The 20,708-nt window shown below is 37.5% G+C and overlaps 2 protein-coding genes across 2 annotated transcripts; both read left to right on the forward strand.

Moving 5' to 3' along the window:
- Positions 1-9,636: 9,636 nt before the first annotated feature.
- LOC124625979 (uncharacterized) lies at positions 9,637-12,011 on the forward strand. Its single transcript, XM_017473912.3, has 6 exons — positions 9,637-9,784; positions 10,037-10,417; positions 10,602-10,721; positions 10,853-10,939; positions 11,022-11,059; positions 11,362-12,011. The coding sequence occupies exons 1-6, from the start codon at positions 9,700-9,702 to the stop codon at positions 11,497-11,499; spliced, it is 849 nt and encodes a 282-aa protein (XP_017329401.1). The 5' UTR covers positions 9,637-9,699; the 3' UTR covers positions 11,500-12,011.
- Positions 12,012-16,480: 4,469 nt separating this feature from the next.
- On the forward strand, positions 16,481-18,850 carry LOC100305001 (novel immune-type receptor 13). Its single transcript, NM_001200241.1, is given in 6 exon segments — positions 16,481-16,568; positions 17,284-17,646; positions 17,809-17,925; positions 18,048-18,128; positions 18,213-18,247; positions 18,580-18,850. Coding segments are annotated over 6 exon segments (756 nt in total). The 5' UTR covers positions 16,481-16,525; the 3' UTR covers positions 18,697-18,850.
- The last annotated feature ends 1,858 nt before the right edge of the window (positions 18,851-20,708 follow it).

The raw sequence follows: 20,708 nt of genomic DNA on the forward strand, positions 1-20,708 counted from the left end.
GGTATGGTGCCTGATGAAGACCTGATGGTCGGAACAATGCGCGTTCAATAAAAAAGTTGTCTGTAGCTGTAAATTCAGTGTGCGGACACCATACGTCTTTTTACCAATTAATTTCCTATAACAGAACCTCTTACAGTAGTGCGACTGTAAGTCACACATTTATATTAATGTCTTCTTCACTGTCAAACTGGATAAGATCATTTAACTCAAAATTTGAGGAAACCATCCATCCATCCATCTTCTACCGCTTACTCCTTTTCAGGGTCACGGGGAACCTGGAGCTTATCCCAGGGAGCATCAGGCACAAGGTGGGGTGTCAGTCCATCGCAGGGCACAATCACATACACACTCACGCACCCATTCATACACTACGGACACTTTGAACATGCCAATCAGACTACCATGCATGTGTTTGGACTGGGGGAGGAAACCGGAGTACCCGGAGGAAACCCCCGCATCACGGGGAGAACATGCAAACTCCACACACACAGAGCCGTGGGAATCGAACCCACAACCCTGGCGGTGTGAGGCAAACGTGCACTTAGAGTTAATGGAGTTAAATTTGTTATATTTAAGTGTATTTGGCTTAAAGTAATCAATTAATCATCTTAATTTTGGGGTAATTAGTTTCGGCAATTTTTTTGAGTTAAATGAACTTATCCAGTTTTACAGTGTTGACATTTCAATTTAAACAATATAAATATATAATACTGATTTGTGTCATTCGGTAATGAATTGAAATGTAATCGTTGGTAAGTTTCTGTGGTATAAAAGGAATAAAAACTCTTTAAGGGATTCTGTTATTGGAAAATAATCAACATTCTGATTGAAAATAAAGATAATCTAAACCATAATTCCATTGACCAAAAAACAAACAAACAAACAAACAAACAAACAAACAAAAAAACACATAGCAGGAAATACGTACTGTAACAACGCTGACCAACGTCTCTGTGTGTCTTCATACAAAACGCGTAGATATTAAAGATAATGGACATTAATAAAGCTAGAGTAAGACAGACGATGAGGAGATTGTGGATGTTAGAGGAGGAGGTCGTGTTGCCCATTCTTTTAAGTGTTGTCTGTCCCAAATGAATAAATACAATTCTGTAAGAAATGTAGTAATTATATTTTAGATTAATGACATGGAAAATTTTATTGTAGAATTTATACATTTGTATAAATGAATATTAAGAGTTTACAAAAGCTGTAAAAAAAAAAAAGTTGTATTATTCTCCGATTTATTCGTATCCCTGCCAAAATATTTTCAAATGTTGTTTATTTCTACATATCAATAACCATTTTTCACAAAACGATATTATGTTTTGATTTTTTTTTGTTTGTTATTTGTCACACAGATACAGAGGTTCCCTTTGACTCCTATCATCATCATCATCTATGAACAGTAAATTTAAAAAAAAAAGTTCTTCCTATTCTAGAGTTCTAGAGGGACACGCACGCACAGAGACGCAAATCACCTGCAGCGGTTACTGACCATGTGTAACATCTGTAATAACAGTTATTACAAATGATCTGTAAATATGAGATCACTAGGATAATAAAATAATTATCTCCTGACTGTGTGATTAAATGGTACTTACAGTTGTAGCTGACCAGTGGAGGAGAAGAAAAGAAGTGTTCCATGGTATAGATGTTGTGCGTCTGATAAATATAGCTGTAACCACAGCAAAAACACACCCATTGAGACACTCACACTCTGTGCAAAGGGTGCATGTGAACAAGACCCTTTTTTAAATGTTTAGTGAATTATACTTTTAATTCAATTTGATACATATACCATACATTACTATTTATTACATTCTTCTTCTTCTTATATTAAGTATAATAGGCAATCTATTTAAATATTAATTTAAATGGATGAATTTATAATACGATCTTTTAACTCAGTATGCAATGATTAATTAAACATTAAAGAAGTAAATTAATAAACATTTGCAGTGCAAAATCTGACTGAGAAGATACAAATAATTTTTATCTTGTCAAGAGCGAGAGAGAGCATGAGAGAGCGACTGTGCATGTGTGAACTACAGCATATATCTACTAATAATGAAGCTGTTTAACTGTATGTTAGTACTGTGTGTTTATATTTTAAGCAGTCGATAAGAGTCCAGCGTTGGTGTGAACTCCTTTAATACTGTTTTAAAAACATCTCGGGGAAATTCCTCAAGAAATCGGTCGAGAAAATGCCAAGAATACATTTCTGGAAATTGCTATTTTAAATTTAGAATTTTGCTATTGCTAAATTCTAGACAAAAAGGGCGTCTAGTTTTGAAGACATTAAAACTAAACTCAATTATTTAGATTTATTTTGGATTTTTTATCACAACATAATTCCCATAGTTCCACTTGTGTTACACCAGAGTTTTGATGACATTATTATTAAAAAAACATTATAACTACATTATAAAATGTGGGAAACAAATAAAAAAGAATGAGTGTGTCTAAACTTTTTACCAGTAGTGTGTATACATGCAAAATACACCCCCCTCCCTTTGCGGTTATAATAAACTCCACTCTTCTTGAAGACTTTCCACTAGATTTTGGAGTGTGGCTGTAAGGAGTGAGGATTTGTCCATTTAGCCACAAGAGCTTTAGTAAGATCAGGCACTCATGTCAGGCAAAGAGGCCTGGGCTGTTCACTGGCATTGAGGTCACATCTGGGTGTGTCCACAAACTTTTGGCCATAGTGTATATAGGTATAAACAATATTTAAGAATATCTTCCATGTATAAATGAAAATGTTTTGCAAAATGTCAGATTTGTGCATGCGTTTTACTTTCTCCGTTACACATTTTTAATGCTTTACAGTACACCCCTCCTGAACACTTAATGTGTACCCTGAGTTTCATGAAAGTTTTTGTTCAATGAATAGATAATGCTGATTGTTTAACAGTAGATCTTGGCATGGCATGAACTGGTTTACTGAACGTTAAACACTTAGGTTTGACATATATTACAACAGCCTGTTCGTTGCAGTCACACATTTTTTCCACAAATACTCACTGACACGTACTTGCCACACTTATACAGGAAGACTAACAATAGCTCATGTAAAGACTGACCACAACTGACAGCCAACAACAGTTTTAAGCAACTGATGTTCATTTTGCATCTGTAGCCTGTATAATTAAAACAAAACTGATACTCAAAAATACTAAAGCCAATCATTTAAACTGTAATTATATTATCTGCTATAATATATGTACAAATGATTTATCACCATCATACCTGTGCATTACAATATTCTATGGTTCTATATCCTCTAGAACAAGAGTGTGTGTGTGTGTGTGAGAGAAGTCTCTTCCTTCCATCACTGACTGCTATACATCTAAACTCTACATTTAGGTTAACGCTGAGTTTATAATTCCCCTCATTTCACTTCATCATAATCAATCATTTATTAATCTATTGACCCTTTTCTCTGTTTGTACATGTCACAATTTTAGGATCAGAAGAAACGCTGTGTTCAGTGTTACTGCAGAGTGATTGAGTCTATGGCTGTGTCCAAAATCGCATACTTTGCAGTGTGCAACTGATGGACACTACTCGAGTCAAAAATCCCATAATGCAACGGGACTGGTGTGAATTTACCTCCGCCTGTTAACCCCGCCCACTTTACATTACTAATTCAGTTAACTTTCCTGATGTGCATTTTGCCATTAGCATGGTTGTTTTAATCTGGTGGTCCCTTTAAAATTCTGTTCATGATGACACTGAAGGTCACATGAAAATGAGAACATGGTGGATGCAGTATGGCCGGGATTGTATTCATACGACACACATACTAATTAGTGCATACTGTTTCAAGGGCCGTGTAGTAAGTACTGCATGGAATTCAGTACATACTGACACATTACCTGATTTTGGATGCAGCCCATGTGAAATGCAGCCCATACTGTATACTCCATATACAGTATCTCACAAAAGTGAGTACACCCCTCAGATTTTTGTAAATATTTGATGATATCTTTTCATGTGACAACACTGAAGAAACGACACTTTGCTACAATGTAAAGTAGTGAGTGTACAGCTTGTGTAACTGTAAATTTGCTGTCCCTTCAAAATAACTCAACACACAGCCATTAATGTCTAAACCGCTTCAACATAAGTGAGCACATCCCTAAGTGAAAATGTACGAATTGGGCCCAAAAAGTGTCAATATTTTGTGTGGCCACCATTATTTTCCAGCACTGCCTTAACCCTCTTGGGCATGGAGTTCACCAGAGTTTCACAGGTTGCCACTGGAGTCCTCTTCCACTCCTCCATGATAACATCACGGAGCTGGTGGATGTTAGAGATCTTGTGCTCCTCCACCTTCCGTTTGAGGATGCCCCACAGATGCTCAATAGTGTTTAGGTCTGGAGACATGCTTGGTCAGTCCATCACCTTCACCCTCAGCTTCTTTAGCAAGGCAGTGGTCGTCTTGGAGGTGTGTTTGGGATCGTTATCATGCTGGAATACTGCATACTGATCATGCTCTGCTTCAGTATGTCACAGTACATGTTGGCATTCATGGTTCCCTCAATGAACTGTAGCTCCCCAGTGCCGGCAGCACTCATGCAGCCCCAGACCATGACACTCCCACCACCATGCTTGACTGTAGGCAAGACACACTTGTCTTTGAACTCCTCACCTGGTTGCCACCACACACACTTAACACCATCTGAACCAAATAAGTTTATCTTGGTCTCATCAGACCACAGGACATGGTTCCAGTAATCCATGTCCTTAGTCTGCTTGTCTTCAGCAAACTGTTTGCAGGCTTTTTTGCACATCATCAGAGGCTTCCTTCTGGGATGACCGCCATGCAGACCAATTTGATGCAGTGTGCGGCATATGGTCTGCACACTGACAGGCTGACCCCCCCACCCCTTCAACCTCTGCAGCAATGCTGGCAGCACTCATACGTCTATTTCCCAAAGACAACCTCTGGATATGACGCTGAGCATGTGCACTCAACTTCTTTGGTCGACCATGGCGAGGCCTGTTTTGAGTGGAACCTATCCTGTTAAACCGCTGTATGGTCTTGGCCACCGTGCTGCAGCTCAGTGTCAGGGTCTTGGCAATCTTCTTATAGCCTAGGCCATCTTTATGTAGAGCAACAATTCTTTTTTTCAGATCCTCAGAGAGTTCTTTGCCATGAGGTGCCATGTTGAACTTCCAGTGAACAGTATGAGAGAGTGTGAGAGCGAGTGTGAGAGCGATGACACCAATTTTAACACACCTACTCCCCATTCACACCTGAGACCTTGAAACACTAACAAGTCACATGACACCGGGGAGGGAAAATGGCTAATTGGGCCCAATTTGGACGTTTTCACTTAGGGGTGTACTCAATTTTGTTGCCAGCGGATTAGCCATTAATGGATGTGTGTTGAGTTATTTTGAGGGGACAGCAAATTTACACTGTTACACAAGGTGTACACTCACTACTTTACATTGTAGCAAAGTGTCATTTCTTCAGTGTTGTTACATGAAAAGATATAATCAAATATTTACAAAAATGTGAGGGGTGTACTCACTTGAGATACTGTACATTCATGAAGGTGTGTCTTAATTGTAGACTTAAAAAGAAGGATACACATTCATCCTCTAGAGTGTTCTTGACCTGGCTAGATTCTTTGAATGGGTTTTTCTTCAACAATGAAAGAATTCTGGATTCAATCACTGTAGTTGTCTTCCATGGTCTTGCAGGGCTTTTGGTGTTGCTGTGCTCAGTGTATTCCTTCTTTTTAAGAATGTACCAAATAATTGATTTGGTGACTCCTAAAGTTTCTGCCATCTCTCTGAAAGGTCTGTTTTGTTTTTTCAGCCTAATGATGGCCTCCTTCAACTGCATCGACATCTCTTTGGACTGCACATTGAGTGTTCCCAGGACCATCTAGTAAATGCAAAGTCAACACATGGAATAAACTCCAGACCTTTAATCTCCTTAATATGGTATGAAATAATGAGGAAACAGGCCATGCCTGGCCATGAAACTGCATAGGAGTCAATTGTCCAATTACTTTTGAGCCACATCATTGCTTTCTGGAGTGGATATGGAGATCATCTGAGGTAGAAGGAAGGTTGTCCTGTGGTCTGTTTCCAGAATTGACCTTTATGACCTTACAGAATATCTTTTCCAGATGCTAAATTTGCTGCACTGTAGATAGTTAAGAGATGAGACATTTCCTGCCCTGGACACTGCTGGGAAAGGAGCTGTTTCCTTGTTCTTTGTTTTTTTCCCCCTGTATTTGGTATACTGTTCGATCTGTTTTCACAATGTCAGCTCATGGCCCTGACTGGAGAGCTTCTTGAAGAAGAAAAGAGATTTCAATGTTTAATAAATAAATAAATAAATAAAAATATATACACAATTCTATGAAGTTGTTTAATGCTCATTAAAAGTTCAATGTGCCTTGTGTTTTCTTTTTGTGAATTATTCTCTACATTCAAGGTCATAGATAGGTGATTTAGATACTACAACATTAATAATACAGGATGCTTATGAAGGACAGCAGTTCATATTTTATTTTGATTAATGTTTGCATTTTGAAGTTTCCAAACTACATTCCTGTACACTAAATTGAAAGTCAGAATGCCTTTATACGACATATTTAATTTACTGGTCAGGATTTTGTGGCTGTCCATGGTGCCAGAAAAATACGCCTAAAAACAATTCCTTTTGCATCCTGTAATACTAACATTTTCTGTTTTTATGTTCCTCTCCAACATGTCAAGTAACTGAAAGTAAACCTCATACAATATTAATACATTAATACATGTCAGAGGAGTCATTTTAAAGCTGCAGTACTGAACCTTTGCCTCTTTCTCGCCATCTCTGTTTGAAACATAAAATTGCTTGCAGAGTTATTTATTTATTTATTTATGTGGGTTGTGCTTCGGCATAGCTCCTCTGTGTGGATGAATCTGATGGTTTGAGGTATACGTATGAGTTGTATATTAGCTCTAATACTTGACACAGGGTGGCAGTAGATATGCTGGGTTTTTTTTTTTGAAGTAGAGGTCTATCACTCTCTCTCTCATAGCTAGCAGAAAAGAAGTGCAACTTACCACACTGACCATAGACCATAGCACAACAAAACAATAAAACAACATTAGGAAACTCAATACGTAGCTGGATCAAGCGAACAAGTGCGCTAATGTTAGCTAGCTACCTATTGAGCCACTGAAATGTCTTACCTGTTCAGCAGAAATAAAAGTGTTAGTCTTCAATCCCTTCCGACCTTAGAGTTTTCGCCACCTCTCAATACCATGCTGATATTTCTCATTTTAGCGCAGGCTCTGTCGCGTTCCCTTTTTGATTGCAGGCTCTCCGCAGTTTGAGGCGTATTGATTTTGACAACAGCTAATTCCCCAGAGGTCAACGATGATTGTGTTTAAAATCAGCCTTCTAGATGACAACTTTAAATTCTAAGCAACTGCTGTAAGAACAAGCTACAAACACTCCACCATCGTCAGCACCCACATACGTGATAAACTGTAGTAGCCGGGCCTTCCTTCTGTTTACGGACGTGACGTTATCATGGAAAGACAAGATGTCAAACTGACAGTTCCCGGAAAATTTGACCTGACAGCTCAAAAAAGCTTGCCATTGCTAATCAGGGTAAGGTAAGGCGACACTTGAACACTGCTTTTTTTTTTTATGACCTTGCTCAATAATTGATTTTTCTTCATTTTTAACCTAAAGAATTGACCAAATTGTTGATTTGGTACTGCAGCTTTAACGTCAACCTTCATATAATTACATACATGAGTTAAAGGGCATAACACATTAAAACAATGATATATAGGAATTAGTCCATGATCACTGACTTAATGTAAAATGTATAATATAAAGCAATGCTTCTTTTTGTGTTATGTAATCAATACTTACTTCTGCTCCGTTCCAAACCACAAACCAGCACAGTAAATAGTATGCAAAATCCATGTTACTATACAGGGTATACTATTTTACAACACTATTTAGTAAGTGGATTGGGACACAGTCTTTAGACTACATGCTGATGTTTTTAGAGTCCAACCAGAAGGCAGAATCTTACTTCAACAGCTTTTGTGGGTGACATTTGCACGCTCCTGAGAAATGATGAGATTTGAAGGCAGCAGAGCATGTATGCTACTCGGCCAAAGCGATCCCATAGTTCAGTTCACCAGACCAGAGTTCTGAAAGTTGGATTAAGTTTAATTACATTTAAACTCACAACCTTCTACAGTTTCTACCAATCAACTAGTCACACAAATTAATATTTCAATATAGAATAGTTTTAACCACTAGGGGGCAGCGTCCATCTCCGATAGAGAAATCTAGGTGTGCAAAGGATTTAGTTGAATTGTACAAGAACGTTTACTTTATTGCAATGTACTGTAATTTAATGATAATGATACAGTCCTGTGTGTGTTTGACCTTTACTATATGTTTTGACATTCACACTTCACTTATTGACTTTATAATAGAACATCAGCCCATTAAATAACTGCTCAGTTTCAGGTCACAGAGCAGGCCGTGACTTTAGAACTTCAGTGAGTTCAACTGCACTGTTTAAGGTGGACTTTTGGGTTGCATTCAATTTCATGCGCTCAAAAATGAAAAAGATAGACGTTCCAGATTTTATTTTACATTTATGGAAGCAGTGTCCAGTGTCAGTGTGTGTAAGAGTCAGAGATAAAGCTGTAATGGAGTTTTCCAACATGGGAAAGTCCGATAATATTGATACGGACATCTCTAGAACTATATTGGGGGGAAAAAGAGCTATGAATTTTATGATTTTTTCTTCTCCTGTGGTTAATTAGCTTAATCTCAGTCAGTATGAGAGAAGTACAAACTTTGATTGAAATAAAAAAGTTAAAATAACATATACAAGTTTACTTTATTACAATGCAGTGACTATCGCAGTACTTACAGTAATAAACTATAATACTCATGTATTTGCACATTTATTTTTGACCCCAGTGTTTAGCTCACAAATCACATGACTGATGTACGGTGTTTTATGTGATGACTGTCATACTAAAAATAAGAGGCAATGCTTTAGGGATATTGTGTATGTACATATGTATGCTATGTAATGTATGTACAAATGCAGACACTAATTATCAGAACTGCTATATATAAAAATACAGTGTATATAAAGTATAAGCATTTGATACAAATTTGCTGCATGAATTAATAATAAAATGATTGATATATCCTTAATAAACTGAAATACATGATCATTATCCCCTGTAGTTTGAACACTACTGTCAGGCCTAGTGTATTAAAGGCACAATGATGAAATGTCAATGTATGACATGCACCGTTGGCCCAGATGACCATTACTCTCTGGGCCAGTTGAATGAACAAGGAAGTTAAAATGAACAAGGAAGTTAAAATGAACAAAGAGATGTTAGTGTAATCACACCTGAGTGTAGACATAAAACCACATTTTCCATTCTGTCATAACATCTTTCATGTCATGATCTCATCTCTGTGCAACACCAAAACACCACCAAATGGAACAAAAAAAAAGGTACGATAGGTGAAAGATACATCAGAATACCACGTGCTAGTATTTCATGTCTTTTGGTGTAGTATTAGAGCCAATCCCATCTCATTTGGGGCCGTGGTCAGTAGAGACCGCCTATAGTACAAGTATAAATTCAAACCACGGTTCAAGCACATTCATATACTGTTGTTAAATGAGATACAAAAACACTCTGGAATCTCCAAGAAATGAAAAAATGAGCGCTTTCTGGATTTTAATTTTGATCTTCATGACCACGTGTAAGTAATATGAGCAATCCCATCATTTTTCATCTTGGTTATTGCGAATATGGAATGATTTCTAATTACCAGACAGTTTTAATAAAATCCATATAGCCTTTAACTTAAAGCACTTATTTGAGAGCTTAATATAGAAGTAGCTTTAACTTTAAATTTTTTTTAAAGGTTGTATTTAACAACTCTGTGCATAGTAATATCTAAATTGTATTCATTACCCAATTAACACATTTATTTATTTTTTTTTTTTTAAAGATACAGTCCAACCTGGTAGACGCTGGGTTACTGCACAATCCCTCACAGAGGCACCAGTTTATCAGCCTGATAAAGAGCTCAGTGTGAATATTGGAAACTCGGCTACTCTGCGGTGTTGTGTTTCTGGAGAACAAATCCAAATAATAGACTGGTTTAAGCAACCAAACAGAGAAAAACCTCAGATTATAGTCACGGTATTTAAAGATGCTAAAGAAACATTTTACAATGGATTCCAAGAGTCTCGTTTCCATATAGAAAGATCTTCAAACTGCTTCAATGTGACCGTTTTAAACATCATTCAGTCTGATGAAGCCATGTACTACTGTGCACTGACGAGACCCAACACTGTGTTTGCAGATGGAACTTATTTAAAAATTAAAAGTAGGATTTCCACTAAAATTGATTAAGCTACAGGTTTAATGTAGTATTTTTTTCTCCCTTATTACCATTAACATGTTCAACCTGGAAGGCAAATAATAATGAAGTAGTGAAAGCTAACTGTGTTTTCTTAAACAACAGAATGTAAGCGATTCATGATAATGTTCATTAGGTGATATCTTCATAGGTGATCATGTTACTATTGCATCAGAAACATCTAAACCAGCTCTGTGTGATAATTCAGAGTACTTCAAAAATATCACACTACATGGAAACGACACTAACAGTAGCACACACGAGAAAACAGGTAAGATTTCTTCTACTTAACTTCTAAATTATAATTTGCCCAGAAAATCATCTGCACTAATTCTAGTTTCATTATGTTCAGTACAATGGAGTTATATGAAATAATGTTTTATATTTATCTGTATCTGACAGTGTTCGCTTTGGGAACGGCGTTGGGCTTGTGTGTACTTCTGAATTTCTGTCTTACTTGTTGCATACTGAGAAGAAAATATGATAAAAGTAAGTGCTATTCCTCAGATAATTAACTTAAGACCATTATCAAAATGACTAATATGTTTTTTTTTCTTCCTCATATTAATAGTGGACACTTCTATAGAAAGTTCCCCAAGAAAGGGGCAGGTGTGTGTGTGTGTTCAGATAAGTAAATTCTTTGTCCTTTAGGCTGCATTAAGTAAGTGACATGTGAATTATACACTGTACGGATAATCCTGTTTTTCAGTACATTCCACTAGTTAGCCTTACTCCTGATTTCCCTTATATGTGAAGTAAATTCTATAAAATAATCTATACAGTCAGTTTGATGTACACAAAAATCTCAAGCTTTTATTTGAGTGCTGCACTTATTCTGTTGTGCAGTTACCCGTTCTGTATGGTTATCAGTTTAAACCGGACTGATGTTTTCGCATTTCTGTTCTTTTCAGGAATCTGGTGCTGAAACAGTGAATTACGCCGCTTTGCAATTCCGAAAGAGGAACGCCAAAGCTGAGAAAAGAAAAACTGGCTCAGATGAATGTGTGTACTCTGATGTAAAATTAAACATTCAGCATTGTTCATCATGAGATAATGCCACAACTACAAAAGCATTAAAATGAATAATTTAAGTTTTTCTTACTTGATTTAACAAAAAAAAACAAAAAACACAAACATGGTCTTACATTTTATTCAGAAAATTTCTCATTTCTGTTTAAACAAAATGACTAACAATGAAAAAAAGTAATGGTCCATTATTAGTGTATTTTTTTTTTTAAAGGGTGTGGGTTATGGTTTTAAATGTACGTCAAGAACTTCGACATTGAAATTAACTAGGGTACTGGCACCCTGTCTAGGGTGTACCCCACCTTGTGCCTGATGCTCCCTGGGATAAGCTCCAGGTTCCCCGTGACACTGAAAAGGAGTAAGCAGTAGAAGATGGATGGATGGATTAACTAGGGGCAGGGACTGTTCGATTCATCCATGTCATGGCTTGAGCCATGTAAATGGCTTATTTTAGAAAGTCAGGCAGGTTTACTGGTATGAATGAGAAACCAGAGAATACAGTGAGGAGTATTAAATGTCATTTCTGCCTTCACAATTAGAGGCAATAAATAAATAAATAAATAAATAAATAGTACTTTTTGCTTTCTTGCTATAAGTAAATTATACATCAGAAATTTTTATATTGGACTGTGAAATTATTAACACTGTTCGTCATCAGATACAGCCATATGTTACGTAGATAATCAAATAAAGTTTTCACCCTACACAATAAGCTTCGTGTACACAGGGCCATTTTGCCATCATGTTTAGAAGTGTTTTTCCTTCTTATAGTGCTTCAACTTTAGGTTACAGTGTACCATCACCTCACATTTAAGCATGTCAAGAAAAAATGAAAACAAGAGGTTTTTATAAACACTAAATCCATCTAAGGTGTCAGAAGATTGCAAAGAAAAGTCGGTCTTTGTTGCAGAAGGTTTGAACTTGCTAGGTGCCCAAAGAGACCTGATCCTCAGAGTTAATCAGGGAAACAACATCATAACACAACTCATTTAACATCAGTTAACCAAACATGTAACAGGATGGTTCATTGTGGACCCAATTGCAGAGTGAGAAACCATGCAAATGAGTGAAAAGGGAAATTGGTTATATAAAAGTGAATAATAAGGTTGCAGGAAGAGCGTAAAAGTGATTAGTGCCCCAAGCAGGGCTACAACCATGGAGCTCTGTGGTTCATGGCATGTGCTGTAACAGTGCCACTAGGTGGAAAGGCTACAGATGGGGCAGGAACACCTAAACACAGCCAAAAAAAAGAGAAGTTTCCTCTCACAGACAACAGCTTTTATTTCCAGCAAGTTCCTTAACATGTGTAAATATTTGTATTAACATAAAAACATTCAACAGCTGAGAACAGAAATGGAATAATGAGTCCCTGAATAAAGTGGAGGTCGAACAGTCAGTATCTGGTGTTCTCCAGCTGTGTTAAGTACTACTGTATATTTCACCCTCATGGACTGCACCAGATCGGTCAGTACTTGCTGTGAGATGTTCCCTCACTGTTCCACCAGGCCATTTACAAGTTCTTGATCACGTCCGGGGGGGAGGGGCAGGCGCGGGGGGGGGGTATGGTTACATGTAATTTTCCACTGCAAGGACGATCAGATGTCCTTCCTGTCTCCCTGTAGCACTGTTTTAGGTGCCTTACATTACAGACATTGCAGTTTATTGCTCTGAACACATCTGCAGGCCTCATGCCTCCCTGCAGCAGGTCTATGGCATGTTCACACAGGTGAGCAGGAACCCTAGACATCTTTCTTCTAATGTTTTCATCTGTCCCAAGTTATTCTAACTGTGGCCTTAATCATCTCCCGCCTGTAAACTGTTCGTGTCTTAAGGACTGTTCCACAGGTGAATGTGCAATAATCATTTATGGTTCACTGAACAAGCAGGAAAAATGTCATTTAACCCCTTTCCAATAAAGATCTGTAAAGCTTATTTGGATTTTACAAAATTATCTTTCAAATACCGTCTCCTGAAAAAGGGACGCTTTTTTTTTTTTTTTTTTGCCGAGTTTATAAATCAATGTCAGAAAAAGGCAGGAAAACCCAGACAAAGGAGATGCCTAAATGGCGCTCTCAAACAAAAATCTTTATACCCTTCCAAAACTTGGAACTCTTCAAGGAGAGTAGTTTTCACTTTATATACTACCAGAAATATTTTTTGTTTATCTTTAAGTTTTTGCATCTTTCCAATTCTGCCTTATCTTCAATACTCACTTATCCCATCTTTCTTTAATCATTTCCCCTCTCTTCAGTTTCTTCCCATTTTGATTGATATTTCTAGTTCTTCTTAGTTCATGCCCAAACAAAGTTCTGTCTTACCATACTGGTCACCCCTCTACAAAGGTGCAACAAACAGCACCATCATATGCCGGCCTTAAATATCCTGCCTGTCAGGTGCATGCAATCCAACTTAATCAGTGTGGAGGATTCTGGGTAAATGAGTTCTTTGGAACATCTGCTCTCACTGTGTGAGCACTGCTGCCTTCTGCTGGCTGCCGGTGGTGTAGCATGGCCTCTTAAAGAGCTGAGATGAAGTTACTATACATGTTGCATGACTGACCCTGGGACTTCATTCAGGTGTATAACTGAACACCTGTTTTTGTTCATCTCTGCCCTTCATTTTGGATATATGAGTAGGAGCTATGTACTCACAGAGACGAGGGGCTCTGGTTAAACTACACCCCATTATGACGTGGGCAACTGAGAGCTCCTTGCAATTATGCTGGTCCTCAAGGAAAGGTGTCACTGGCTTTTCGGGGCCCTCTACCTCTTAGTTATCTACATGGATCATCATAACCCGTGCATCAGGTATAGGTGGACCCTGTTCATTATTCCATTCTCAATCACTCATTTCTAAAGGCCTTGCACTGAGAGCAGAAATGCACACACTCGGTCATGAGACCATAATCAAGCACCTGTAGATCACCACCACTACCTATTATAGACATTAACTGCTTGGTTGCTCTAATCCTCAAGAGATCTCTGAAGCAGTAGCAGATGACACCAGTCCAAGTGTCACAACATCTATGATGGTGTATACCCTAGCTTATCACTTGACCATATGTATCCATAGCCACAGGCTGCTGTTACTCACTGGAACTGAGCAGTTATTAGATGACGGCTGCTGGTGGCCCAGTCTCCACTCTGATGTGCAAAGATTTCTCATCCTGTTTAAGATATCTCCTCCAGATATCTACCAGCAGTAACTTTGGAGCCCCTTCCAGTACTCCAATGGCCCTGGGCTCGAGTCTCATTGGATTCATTGGATCACTGATTTTCCATAGTTAGAAGGTAACACCATCATTCTGGTAGTGGTAGATCATACTGATGAAGCTCTGTTACACCACATATTCTGTCAGTTTGGTCTTCCATAGGACATTGTCTTGGATACAGGTACCCAGTTCAATTCACAAGTCTGGAGGGCCTTTATGATGCATCTGTGCGTCATTATCAGACTCACACCCAAGCCATTGAGTCTAGAGTACAAATGGGCAGTTGGAGAGACCAAACATAGAATGTGTGTGACGTCTCTGCAGATATGCTGGAGCTCATCTAAGGATTGGTTTTTCCTTTGGGATGAATATGCCCAGAATACCCACACCTCATGCCCGTATAATGTTATCAGGGGTACTAGCCACTGCTGTTATCATAAAACCTGGCCTGTGATGGGTTTCCAGCAGTGGAGGGATGGTTGTGATGGAGTGGGGAAGATCAACCTGATGGCTTTCTATCTTTAATTAACATAGTGCCCCGTAGTTTGTATTGTGTTGGCCTAGTTTTAGCAGGTTTGACTAAATGGGAGTTCTTATTACAAGTAAAGCTATAAATGTAATAAATACAACATAGGACAGTTTAGAAATGATGAAGCATGGAATTCAATACTGATTATAAACAAATGAGCAATTTTCAGGTTAAAAACAGTGACCCCTACAGTGACACCTGCACCCTCTTGGAGAAGAGAGAACATAAATTAAGATAGGAGAGAACTGTGTTCTTGACTGTATTAATAATTACTTAATATTAATGCATAATATTTCTCATATAAGTCATTGCAATATAATAATCAATGTCTAATAAAATAAAATAAAATAAAAATTATCAGTATTGTGCCTTGCGATGGATTGGCACCTTCCTCCAGGTTCCCGTGACCCTGAAGGAAGGATAAGCAGTATATAAGATGGATGGATGGATGAATTATCAGTATTTCAGAACTGTTCCTCAAACATCAGCTTTTATTGTTTTATCTCTGGTGGGGGGAGGGGTGCACAGGGGCTTAGTGGTTAGCATGTTTTCCTTGCACCTCCAAGGTTGCGGTTCCATTCCCACCTCCTCCCTGTGTGTGCGGAGTTTGCATGTTCTTCCAGAGCCTCAGGGGCTTTCCTCGGGTACTCCGGTTTCCTCCCCCAGTCCAAATACATGAGTTGTAGACTGATTGGTGTATATAAATTATCCTTGGTGTATGAGTGTGTGTGTGCGATTGAGCCCTGTGGTGAGATTGACTCCAGACTCCCCTGCAACCCTTTGTAGGATAAATAAGATAAAATGGATGGAAAATATCTCATGTCTTTTATTGGTGAACTAAGCTTCATCTCGCTCCTCTGTATTTTGAACTCTACCGTAGGGTCCTACAATAAAAATAGCCCCTGTCAAATGCTGAAATTCAAATGCTATACAACCTTCTTTGGCCCAGATGGCCATTAGTATTTAGGCAAGATTTTACTCAGATTAAAATAGCCGTTACAATGAGATGTGGGTGCTGACTCACATAGCAATTCAAGTAAACCACATTTTCCATTCTATCATTTTTGATATCTCTGTGTAACACCAAAGCACAGATACAGAAAAATGTGGGGGAGATGTAGGTGGATGAGAATATGATATGCTTGTTTGATACATCATATATTTTTTTAGGGCTAATGTCAAATTCTGGGGCGTGGTTAGTAAAGACCGCCTATAGGGTATAAATATAAATTCGAACTGTGCTTCAAACGCATTCATATTCTCTTCTTAAATGAGATACAAACACTGTAAAATTTCTAAGAAATTAAAAATGACTGGTTCCTGGAATTTAGTACTGATCATCAGCACCATGTGTAAGTAATATGTACAGTTTTTATTATGTTTCATTTATTTGCATCTTGTGAGGTATTTTTTATTTAAAGATTTCTAATTAAAAGTTTTTGAAAAATCTATGGAGCCTATTACTCTGTATGTATTAGCAACTCCAATATTATTCCTTTAAGGCAAAGTGTTCTGTGTATGTATGTATGTATGTATGTATGCATGTATATATTTATTTATTTATTGGTTAAAGTGGTGGAAATCACAACCCAACATTAAGAAATGTATTATACGTATAGTTATTAATCTGTTTGACTCCTCACTTAAATTTGATTTTGGATCAACCAAAACTCAAAAAAATCAAAACAAGTTGGTCTAATAATATCAACTTGGACCCAATGTTTCCAGAAATATTTCCTAACCATAGGAATAAAAAGTGCTATAGCTTCAATACATAGCCAAAATATTATTGTACATATGTAAATAATGAGCCTTATACAGTATTTGAATAACTGGATTAGGTTAATTAAAAATAAATCTCTGCTGAGGGGGTCTGTGTAATTTATTTTAAAGTTAAAGGGGTGCCTGGTTACAAAAAGTTTGAGAACCTCAGCTTTAAGGTGATTTTTTAAGAATTCTTGATGTATAATAATAATAATAATAATAATAATAATAATAATAATAATAATAATAATAATAATATCTGAACTGCATTCTTTACCTAATGAATGCATTTTTTTTTTCTAGATACAGGCCAGTCTGGTAGACTCTGGGTTACTGCACAATCCCCAAAGCCAGGTGTTTATCAGTCTGATAAAAAGCTCAGTGTGGATATCGGCAACTCGGCCACTCTGCAATGCTGTCTTTTCGAAAAAGTAGACGAAGAAATAATCTGGTTTAAGCAACAAAACAGAAAACAGCCTCAGATTATAGTCAGATTCTTTAAAACTGCTGGAGAAACATTTTACAGTGAATTCCAAAATCCTCGTTTCCGAATAAAAAAACATGGAAACTGCTTCAATATGACCATTTCAAACACCACGATGTCTGATGAAGCCACGTACTACTGTGCACTCGTGTTTGCAGACGGGACTTATTTAAAAATTAAAGGTAGGAGTTCTACTAATATTAATCTGGTTAAATGCAGTGATGTTTGGCTTTTTATTACGGTTAGGATGTGAAGTAGTGAAATGTTAACTGTGTTAGGTCACTTTAACAACAATGACATTCAGACTTTACATTTAGTGAGTGAATCATGATAAATGTTTATAGGTGATCATGTTACTACTGCATCAGAAACATCTAAACCAGCTCTGTGTGATAATTCAGTGGTGTGTGAACCAACACTGCATGGAAACAACAGTAACATGAACACACACAAGAAAACAGGTAAAATGTAATTCATAATTAATTCATAAAATACAATTCACCTAGAACATCAATTGTACTAATGTAAAAATAATGTTGTGAAATAACAGAATCAGAAATGATCAGATCTCTACACTCGACAGTGCTCGGTTTGGGAATGGCTTTGGGTTTGTGCGCACTTCTGATTTTCTGTCTCATTTATTTCATACTGAGGAGAAGAAAACGTAAGTGCTTTTGTGATCAGATAATAATTACCTTTATTCCAGAATTCTTAAAATGACTGAATGAGTATGTTTCTGTATTAATAGTGAACGCTTCAATAGAGGATTCTCCAGGAATGAGGGTACGTGTGAAAAAAAAATAAAAATAAATTATATATATATATATATATATATATATATATATATATATATATATATATATATATATATATATATATATATATAATACTGTATGAGTAATTCAGCTTTTTTTTTTTTTTTTGGGTAGATATGACAAAGTTTACTTCAGTCATGCATGAGTCTCCCTTCTGGCCACTGTTCACATCTACTGTATATTATTAATATGATGTTAAATAATATACTGCTACATATAGTCGTTTTCATGCAATTCATACAGTCGATATACTCAGCTTTGCATAAATTTTAATTTAATTTAATTTAATTAAATTTTCAGGAATCCGATGCTGAAACACTGAACTACGCAGCTTTGCAATTCGCCAACAGGAAAGCCAAAGCTGATAAAAGAAAAACTGGTTTATCGGAGGATTGTGTGTACTCTGATGTGAAATACAACTGTATGTTTGTATCTAACATTAATAATCAATGATTTTTTTTACTTCTACACACGTTTAAAGCACTTCATGTTTTTTTTTAAGTGTGCAATATTTAACCTCAATTAACAATGAACATCATTGTGATTAAAAAAAAAGAAGACTTTTTCACTTCCCCTGTGTTGACCTTCATTAATGTACTGTAATTAAGTTTAAAAAAATGTTAAAGATTGATAAAATAAATGCATAAATGCGCTTCTTTTACAGCAATGCTTTAGTTATAAGTTACTGCAGATAAAATTGTCTGGAACATTTTGTATTCATATGTCTGTTTCTGTAGATGGATGGAAAGAAGCACATCTTAGATTAACTCTAAGTTACAGAGCTGCGGTATCTAATAGACTGTCATCATACATTTCAAGTTTAAATTATTTTTTAAGTAGATTATTAAAATTTATATCCAGTGTCCTGTTTGTACAACAACAGAAAAATGTTTTTGAATATCGCACGGTGGCTTAATGGTTAGCATGTTTGCCTAACACCTCTAGGGTTGGGGGTTTGAGTCCTGCTGGGGCTCTTCCAGGTACTCCGGTTTCCTCCCCGAGTCCAAAGACATGCATGGTAGGCTGATGCATGTCCAAATTGTCTGTAGTGTATGAATGAGTGTGTATGTGATTGTGCCCTGCGATGGACTGGCACCCTGTCCAGGGTGTACCCCGTCTTGTGCCCGATGCTCCCTGGGATAGGCCTCAGGCTCCCTGTGACCCTGGAAAAGGAGTAAGCGGTAGAACATGGATAGATGGATAGATATTTTTGAATATGTGTTTTTTCTACATGTTGTTAAAGTTTACCCACTACTAGCGATCAATAAGGAAAAAACAAACAACAAATGTTCTTCAAATTTGACATTTTTTGTATGTAGACATAAAAAAAAAATTGTCCACTCGCAGACTGTAATACAACTCACGTACACGAGTGCTTTGTTAAACGTGAGATGACATATGTGGTGGTGTTTACTGTGAGACTGTTGACACTATTAGTGTTAGTGTTAGTTGTAACTGTAACACAAATATAGTATGGTGTGTGCTGTAAGTGTTTCATTAGAGTGATTCAGAGTAGTCTTTTCAAGTTTATCTGTGTTTTCCTATGTAAATTCTATATGTAAATTTTTTGAAGTTTAACCAAAATTGTTCATACAGTTTTCTCAAAGTCATTCATAACATTAAAACCACCTGATTAATATTTTGTAGGTACACTTTGTATCTAACAAAACAGCTCTGACGCACTGAGGCATGGACTCCACAAGACCTCTGAAGGTGTGCTGTGGTATCTTAACAGCAAAACCTGAAAGTCCTGTAAGCTGCACGGTGGGGCTTCCATGGATCAGACTTGTTTGTCCAGGACATTCTATAGATGCTCTATCGGATCGAGATCTGGGTAGTTTGGAGGCCGAGTCAACACCTTGAGCTACTGCCTTCTTTCCATAGTGCATCCTGGTGCCATTTTCCCCAGGTTAGCGACGTACATGCACGAGGCCGTCAACATGTCGTAAAAGAAAATGTGATTCATCAGACCATCCATGGTCCAGTTCTGATGCTCACGTCCAGTGTAGGCAGTGGACAGGGGTCAGCATGTGCAGTCTGACTGGTCTGTGGCTATGAAGCCCCATATGCAGCAAGCTGCAATGCATTGTGTGTTCTGACATCTTTCAATCATAGCCAGCAGTTGCTACAGTAGCTCTTCTGTGGGACCAGACCGGATTGGCTAGCCTTTACTCCCCATGCACATCAATCAGCCTTGGACATGACCTTGTCGCCAGTTCACCAGTTGTCCTTCCTTGGACCACTTTTGGTAGGTATTAACCAGTGCATACTGGGAACACACCACAAGACCTGCCGTTTTGGAGATGCTCTGACCCAGTCATCTAGCCATCGCAATTTAGCCCTTGTCAAAGTCACTCAGATCCTTACACTTGCCCATTTTTCCTGCTTCCAACACATCAACTTCAAGAACGGACATTTCACTTGCTGCC

This window comes from Ictalurus punctatus, chromosome 8 (genome assembly GCF_001660625.3).
Source record: "Ictalurus punctatus breed USDA103 chromosome 8, Coco_2.0, whole genome shotgun sequence".
Classification (NCBI taxonomy): domain Eukaryota; kingdom Metazoa; phylum Chordata; class Actinopteri; order Siluriformes; family Ictaluridae; genus Ictalurus; species Ictalurus punctatus.

Excerpts from the sequence above, each read along its gene's own strand:
- LOC124625979 (XM_017473912.3), top strand. The coding sequence starts at position 9,700 with ATGAGATACAAAAACACTCTGGAATCTCCAAGAAATGAAAAAATGAGC. Across the intron at positions 10,940-11,021 it reads GAGAAGAAAATATGATAAAA|TGGACACTTCTATAGAAAGT; the intron begins GTAAGTGCTATT and ends TCATATTAATAG. Across the intron at positions 11,060-11,361 it reads GTTCCCCAAGAAAGGGGCAG|GAATCTGGTGCTGAAACAGT; the intron begins GTGTGTGTGTGT and ends TGTTCTTTTCAG.